Raw genomic sequence first — 8,364 nt, 5'->3', positions numbered from 1 at the left:
GGTCGGCGGCGCGGAGGGCGGTGACGGCGACGGGGGCGTGCGGCCGGAGCGACGGCTCGCCCTCGTCGTCTCTGTCGTCGTCGCGCTCCAGATCCCGCAGGCTCGCGGGGAACACGAAGGGCGGGGCCATCTCGCCGGCGGCAGGAATGGGGGGAGGCGGGAGGCGGAGGCGGAGGCGCGGAGGGTTTGGTTTGGCTTCGGGCTGGGAATGGGAGGGGGGGAAGAGGAGTGGGGAGTATTTCGAAATCGGGGAGCGGGAGGCGTGAAATTTTGTGAGGTGGGTCGTCGGGTTGGGGGCCCACATGTCACTAGGTGGGTGCCACCGCCCGCCGGTGCTGGAGGTCGGATCTACTTTCTCATTTTTCTTTTTCCCGTTGTACCACTACCACGTTCTTACGCCTGGGCCCCACAAACAGTGCCGAGTTTGGACTCGTCGTGTCACACTTCGTACCTAACCTCTTTGGAACGCACGATTACAATTAAAATTAAAATTGTATGTATATTGGTAACGTCAAATTTGTACAAACTAGTTACTCCCTCCATTCCAAAATTCTTCTCTTAAATTTGTCTAGGTATGGATGGAGGGAGTATTTAGATGCTCCATGAAAAATTCACAGGAAGTTGTTTCCTTACGAGAGAGGGGGAGGAAAGGACAAATAAAGACACATGTTAGATTGAACTTCTCAAACGAAGTGGAAAAAAATCGCATTCAGGTGAACGTTCAGAATCACCCGAAACTTAAAGAAAATGAATGATTTCTCTATGAACTATAAAGCCAATCCTATTATCTAAAATGGCATCATAGGAATTTTCCTATGAAATTCATTTTCTTTGCAGAGTAAGACCTTGTTCGGCAACCCTCCACTCCCCCACTGCAGAGCGGTGCGCCATTCTAGCCACTCCCCAGATTATAGCTGCATGCCGCTCCGCTCTGGAGCGGAGTTGCGGAGGGGAGGGAGTCCGAACGGGCTATAATAAGACGTTTTATAGATCACTAAAATGGTGAATGCCCTGAACTGCTTAAAACAAAGCAGCACGCGACCCTTTCCCATACCCACAGTGTTAGCAAAATCGCCCGAGACCAATGTCGATCCGTTGGCCCTTCGCCACATGTGTCAACCAAAGAGGACCATGCACCCAACAATGCACATCGTGTCTGCGCCGACTTGGAGATGCAAAGATCCTGACACAATCCCTGCGAGTGGGATCAACAGCCATACACGCCCGGATCACCCCACTTACAAACTACCTCAAGTGGTGGTTGTAGCTGCACCATAAGGCTCCCTTTCTAGCTAGACAACCTAGTAGTTGTAGTGTTTCGTGAAACAAATTCAACCTTTCAGCACACACGGTATGGGTAAAAATAATTTAAAATGGCAGGATTTCTACATTCATTAAGAAGAAAATAATTGTCTGGTTAATTAGAGAAAATCATGCGAAAACCAAAGAGTTGCCCAGTTAATTATGGAAACTGTCAAAAAACCATCACAAACCGCTAAGCGGTACACGAAGAATACCACACACACCACTGCAAGAGGGCCTCGCTGAGACAGCACGCAAGCGTCATCATCATCACTCCTCTCCTAGAAGGCGTGATCAACATCCCTAAAACTTGAGCAAACAATTTCAACTTCACTGTAGGTGATCGTCGACTCAACTCACATTGTAGAGGTCATGTGGAGTTTTATGAAGATTCGCGCAAGAATTCAACCACCTGCTACTAGACAGCGCAATTCCGACTACGATGGTGAACTACAAAGCAGAACTAGGCACGGTTGGCGCTGCAGAAGATCACCGAGCAGGCCACCTGCTAGCTGCTTGTCATCGTATGCCACCGGGGTGCCGCCACCGCACTTTCTGCTTCATAGCAACAAACAATGCGAGGCAATCTCATGGACATGCCGGAGAAGAGCGAATGCCTCAACCATTGTCGCATCTTTGACATCGCTCCCCCCATCATCATTGGACCCTTCTAGGGAATATTCGGCCAATTTGGGCTACGACGTGTTCTTCATCGCTGCTATTGAAGCTGTTGGGGAATGTGATAATTTCAAAAAAAATCCTACGACCACGCAAGATCTATCTATGTGATGCATAGCAACGAGAGGGGAGAGTGTGTCCACGTACCCTCGTAGACCGAAAGTGGAACTCGTTATGACAACACGGTTGATGTAGTCGTACGTCTTCACGATCCGACCGATCTTAGCACCGAACGTACCGCACCTCCGCGATCAGCACACGTTCAGCTCGGGGACGTCCCTCATACTCTTGATCCAGTTGAGGCCGAGGGAGAGTTTCGTCAGCATGATGGCATGGTGACGGTGATGATGAAGTTACTGGCACAGGGCTTCGCCTAAGCACTACGACGATATGACCGAGGTGTGTAACTATGGAGGGGGCACCGCACACGGCTAAACAATGCCAACTTGTGTGTTCTAGGGTGCCCCCTGCCCCCGTATATAAAGGAGCAAGGGGGAAGGCCGGCCGGCCCTTGGGCGCGCCAAGGAGGGGAGGAGTCCTCCTCCTAGTAGGAGTAGGACTCCCCTTTCCTAGTCCAACTAGGAGGGGGAAGGGGGATGAAGGAGAGGGAGAGGCAGAGGTAAAGAGGGGTTGCGCCCCCTCCCCTAGTCCAATTCAGACTCCCCTTGGGGGGGCACCTCCTAGGCTGCTGCCCTATCTCTCTCCTAAGGCCCACTAAGGCCCAATACTTCCTCGGGGGGTTCCGGTAACCCCTCCGGCACTTCAGTTTTCTCCGAAATCACCCAGAACACTTTCGGTGTCCGAATATAGCCGTCCAATATATTAATCGTTATGTCTCGACCATTTCGAGACTCCTCGTCATGTCCATGATCACATCTCGAACTCTGAACTACCTTCAGTACATCAAAACACATAAACTCATAATACCAATCATCATCGAACGTTAAGCGTGCGGATCCTACGAGTTCGAGAACTATGTAGACATGACCGAGACACGTTCCGGTCAATAACTAATAGCGGAACCTGGATGCTCATATTGGTTCCTACATATTCTACGTAGATCTTTATCGGTCAAAATGCATAACAAGATACGTTGTTCCCTTTGTCATCGGTATGTTACTTGCCCGGGATTCGATCGTCGGTATCTCAATACCTAGTTCAATCTCGTTACCGGCAAGTCTCTTTACTCGTTCCGTAATACTTCATCCCGCAACTAACTCATTAGTTACAATGCTTGCAAGGGTTATAGTGATGAGTATTACCGAGAGGGCCCAGAGATACCTCTCCGAAACACGGAATGACAAATCCTAATCTCGATCTATGCCAACCCAACAAACACCTTCTGAGACACCTGTAGAGCACCTTTATAATCACCCTTTTTACGTTATGACGTTTGGTAGCATACAAAGTGTTCCTCCGGTATTCGGGAGTTACATAATCTCATAGTCTGAGGAACTTGTATAAGTCATGAAGAAAGCAGTAGCAATGAAACTAACACGATCATCATGCTAAGCTAACGGATGGGTCATGTCCATCAAATTATTCTCCTAATGATGTGATCCCGTCCATCAAATGACAACACATGTCTATGGTTAGGAAACTTAACCATCTTTGATTAACGAGCTAGTCAAGTAGAGGCATACTAGGGACTTTATGTTTTGTCCATGTATTCACACATGTACTAAGTTTCCGGTTAATACAATTCTAGCATGAATAATAAACATTTATCATTAATTAAGGAAATAAATAATAATTTTATTATTGCCTCTAGGGCATATTTCCTTCGGAAGCACCCCACTGGCAACTCACTTGGACGACTTGGTCCCCCCATGCGCGTTAATGTCTTCGTCTGGCTCGCCCTTCTAAACAACTGTTGGACGGCTGATCGCCTCGCACGCAGGGGCCTCCCTCATGCTGATATTTGCGTCCTTTGCGACATGAAGACCAAGGACACACAACACATACTTGTTGGTTGCTCCTTTTCTCTCAAGTGTGGCACGAGATCCTTTCTTGGTGTCGCACCAATGCTAACATTCCTAGCCCGGAGCTATCTTTTCCAGGATTGGTGTGTATTATCGTGTGACCATGCTCCCACTACCTTGCGTAAGGGGCTCTCCTCTCTCACCATACTGACTGTTGGTGGCTTTGGAAGCATAGTGACGGACGCATCTTTGATGGTTTGTGGCCCTCCACTATATATACAGCTTCTCCAAGCCATTCAACACAAGGCTAGGCTTTGGGCTAGAGCTGGAGCTAGAGGACTCAACCTTCTATTATCAGAGTCGTAGTTTGTGTGATGTAGGGTTGAGCATCCCTTCTACTTCTGTTCTCCTCCTGCACTCATCACCGCGCCGGCTTGTGTACGTGGGTTTGCGAGTTTTGTCTTGTAATTATTTCACACTCTCCCTATGAGTACAATGATACGCAATCTTGCATATTCACGAAAAAAGTAACTTAAAAAATATGAATTTGGTAGGCTACAAAAATGTATGTACCGGACTCAAAACAATATTTAGTGTCAGTTTAAATATTTCAAAAAACACTTTGAAAAAGGTTACACAAGTGCTAGGAAAAGAATGAAGATGTAGAAACAACATGCATTCATCATGACAAAAGAAACATAAAATGTAAAAAATACTACTCCCTCTGTCCCATAATATAAGATATTTTTTGACTTGTCAAAAAACGTTCTTACATCATGTGACGGAGGGAGTAGCGACGACGGAGGACTGGTCATTGTGTTTTCTGCGCATCCCACAACCATCGACTGCATCATTCCAGGTTTACCGCTTCACTCTTCCTCGCAGCCAACCAAGGCCAGCAGGATGTCTTTGTAGCCGAAAGAGGTGTCGTCGACGACGTCGCAGGTCACGGTGGTCTTGAACCTGGCCCTGAACTCCTCCTTGATCTGCTTCATGTCGATCTCCGCCCGCGACACGACCACCCTCGTCAGCATGTCCTCGTAGGTCCCCAGCCCCACCACCGACTCCCTGATCATCTCCGCGAAGTGCTTCTCCGGCGAGGTCAGGCACCAGACTGCGCTCTTCAGCGTCCTGGCGAACTGGCTGCTGCAGCGGCTGTCGATGTCCTCGACGATGTCCGTGCCGTGATCCTCCCTGTACCGCCGGAGCGTGGCCCTGAGCTGGGGCTTGCTCCGGGTGCCGAGGATCTGCACCACCTCGTCGTGGTGCGGCTGCTTCTTCCGGACGGCCTCCGAGAGCTGCGACGCCTCCAGCTTCGCCACGTCCGCGTCGACGCGGTCACCGCCGTAGCGGTAGGAGCTCACGAGGCTCACCAGCATCTTCCTGAGCGGCTGCTGGAGCGCGGCGCAGGACGCGAGGTCCTCCTCGACGGAGCAGCCGAAGAGGGAGCGGTAGGCACGCCGGACGGCCACGAGGTGGTCGGGGTCGGACGCGCACGAGACCTCCACCAGCACGGCGAGGTGGTCGCCGTCCCCTCGCCGCCTCAGCGCGCCGTGCACCAGGTTCGCGTCCCGCTCCGCCGGGTCCATCGTCCACAGGATGATCGCCTTCTGAGGAAACAAGAGAGTCGAGCGAGCGACGCCGTCAGAGAAACGAAACGCGTCGCAGTTTTCGAAGTTCACCGGAGAGATGCGTGCATGCGCTGCCGTACCCAGAAGTCGACGGTGACGGGGCAGTACTGGCGGGAGAGCCGCTGGCGGAAGGAGTTGAGGAGCGGCTCGCGGAAGAGGAAGGCGTAGGCGCGGCGGATCGCCGACCGCTGCGCCGCCGTCCTCCCCGCCAGTATGCGCACCAGGGCCTCCTTGTCCGCCCGCCATCCTGCACACACACCGAGCTCACCATGTCAGCTAGCTGCAAGCGAGCAATGCAGCAGCAAGAAGAGACCGGAACCCGGCAAGCAGGAGCGTTGCCTTGGAGCGCCTTCCTGATGCCCTCGGCGTCGTCGGAGGGTGACGGCACGGGGCTGGGGACGACGATGGCGGACATGATCGGCGACGGAAATGCGCGGCAGCGGGCCACGGAAGGTCGATCGATCGTCTTCGAGCCGCTGCAGTGGCCACGGACGAATTAACTACGAGGAATTATATAGGGTGGGACGAATTATAAAGAGCTGGAATAAAGTGGATTAATACAGAAATCGCAAAGTATTCTCCAGTAACGTTATGGGCTTCAGTTGTCGTCACTCCTCACAGGGATGTGAACTTGCTTATGCGTTAAGCTTTGAGACGAAACTGCGTTGGAGAACTCGTTCGCAACACCAGCAGATCTACAACGTGATCTTCGATTTATTGTTTTGCCAATTGCACGCTTTAACAAAGTTCCATTATCGTCCTGCAAAAAGAAGTTCCACAAAAAGGTTCTTCCTTCTGCATTTCTTTTCTTTTCTTCCCCTGCCCGAGTAAAGCACTACCATACAGAGCACGATTGCCACGATATGCAAAAATAAAATTGTGCAAACCTGTAACTCTCTCCCACCCATATTAATTATCGCTGATTTAGTACGACTTTATGCCGAACTTATACTAAATCAGGGAAGAGGCTAAAACGCCGGGTTTCTGCAAACCTACCAGTATTTTCTAAGCCAAGATATCATCAATCACACTAGCCACTAGAAGCACGGATCGCTATCTCTAAATCGGATGGATGGCCCTAGCCTCCCGGGTCGCATCGGGCCGTTAAACATGAGATATATCACCAAGGCTAGGTAACCTCCTGCCGTGAGGATCAAGGAGTAGTTAGGAGATATACTTTGTACTCTCTCTTTCTATCTTCTCCATGTAAATCTCTCTCACGGTTGATCTCTGTAGGATCGAAAGTATGTCTACGAGAGGGGGGGGGGGGGAGTTGATTAGACTACTTGACCAAATAAAAATCTAGCATTTTCCCAATTTCAAGTCTTGGCAGATTTTAGCAATTTTACACAAGTCAAGCAATCAATCTACATATGCAATTCTAAAAGTATAGCAGCGGAATGTAAAACATTGCACATGAAGGTAAAGGGAGGAGTTTGAGGGAGCAAACGCAATGTAGACACGGAGATTTTTGGCGTGGTTCCGATAGGTGGTGCTATCGTACATCCACGTTGATGGAGACTTCAACCCACGAAGGATAACGGCTGCGCGATTCCACGGAGGGCTCCACCCACGAAGGGTCCATGAAAAAACAACCTTGTCTATCCCACCATGATCATCGCCCACGAAGGACTTGCCTCACTAGGGTAGATCTTCACGAAGTAGGCGATCTCCTTGCCCGTACAAACTCCTTGGTTCAACTCCATAATCTTGACGGAGGCTCCCAAGTGACACCTAACCAATCTAGGAGACTCCACTCTCCAAAAAGTAATAGATGATGTGTTGATGATGAACTCCTTGCTCTTGTGCTTCAAATGATAGTCTCCTCAACACTCAACTTTCTCTCATAGGATTGGATTTGGTGGAAAGATGATTTCAGTGGAAAGTAACTTGGGGAAGGCTAGAGATCAAGATTTATGTGGTTGGAATAGAATATCTTGACCTCAACACATGAGTAGGTGTTTCTCTTTCAGAAAATGAATGCTGAAAGTGTACGTATGTTCTGATGACTTTCTCCATGAATGAAGACAGGGTGGAGGGGTATATATAGCCTCCACACAAAATCTAACCGTTACACACAATTTATCAAACTTGGTGAGACCGAATCATGAAACTTGGTCAGACCAATTTAGTTCATAATGTGACCGTTAGGCATTTCGGTGGGACCGACATGTCAACTCGATGGGACCAATTTCTTTAGGGTTAGCGCATAACGTAATCTCGTGAGACCGATTACACAAACTCGGTGGGACCGACTTTGGTAATAAGCTAATCAGAGAGTTTGTCAGGCAAACTCGGTGGGACCGATTCGCTCATCTCGGTGAGACCGAAACGTTACGAAGGGGAAACAGAATGTTTGCATTGTGAACTCGGTGGGACCGATCGCTCATCTCGGTTAGACCGAAACGTTATGAAGGGAAACAAAGAGTTTGCAATCCCATCTCGGTGAGACCGAGAGCCCTATCGGCGAGACCGAAGTGACTAGGGTTTCTGGCAGTGCCTATGTCAAATGAACTCGGTGGCGCTGGATAGATCAAATCGGTGGGGCCGAGTTTGATTTTTAATTTGGGACATATGTGGATATGAGAAAGTGGCTGAGAGTTTTTGGAGCATATCACTAAGCATCTTGAGCAAGCAAGTCATTAAGCAACACCTCATCCCCTTTTAATAGTACTGGTTTTTCCTATGGACTCAATGTGATCTTGAATCACTAAAAATAAAATGTAGAGTCTTGAGCTTTAGAGCTTGAGCCAATCCTTTGTCCTTAGCATTTTGAGGAGTCCACATTCCTAATCCATGCCATGCCAATCATTGAACTTCCCTGAAATATT

At 49.4% G+C, this 8,364-nt stretch overlaps 2 protein-coding genes across 2 annotated transcripts in view; both read right to left on the bottom strand.

Annotated features, from left to right (window-relative positions):
• LOC119362628 (condensin complex subunit 1-like) overlaps positions 1–223 on the bottom strand; it is a 9,023-nt gene extending 8,800 nt beyond the window's left edge. Inside the window, exon 1 of the mRNA XM_037627874.1 lies at positions 1–223. This exon is cut by the window's left edge and continues 9 nt beyond it. Within this exon, the coding sequence (XP_037483771.1) occupies positions 1–130 (130 nt within the window). The 5' untranslated portion in view covers positions 131–223.
• A 4,275-nt stretch (positions 224–4,498) lies between these two features.
• LOC119367389 (annexin D3-like) lies at positions 4,499–6,007 on the bottom strand. The gene is made up of 3 exons (XM_037632912.1): positions 5,873–6,007; positions 5,614–5,780; positions 4,499–5,512 (listed from the first exon to the last, which is right to left on the bottom strand). Exons 1-3 carry the CDS (start codon positions 5,946–5,948, stop codon positions 4,772–4,774), a joined length of 984 nt encoding a protein of 327 aa, XP_037488809.1. The 5' UTR covers positions 5,949–6,007; the 3' UTR covers positions 4,499–4,771.
• Positions 6,008–8,364: the final 2,357 nt, after the last annotated feature.

Source organism: Triticum dicoccoides, chromosome 2B (assembly GCF_002162155.2).
Source record: "Triticum dicoccoides isolate Atlit2015 ecotype Zavitan chromosome 2B, WEW_v2.0, whole genome shotgun sequence".
Classification (NCBI taxonomy): Eukaryota; Viridiplantae; Streptophyta; class Magnoliopsida; order Poales; family Poaceae; genus Triticum; species Triticum dicoccoides.
This window is presented reverse-complemented; position numbering and strand designations above follow the sequence as displayed.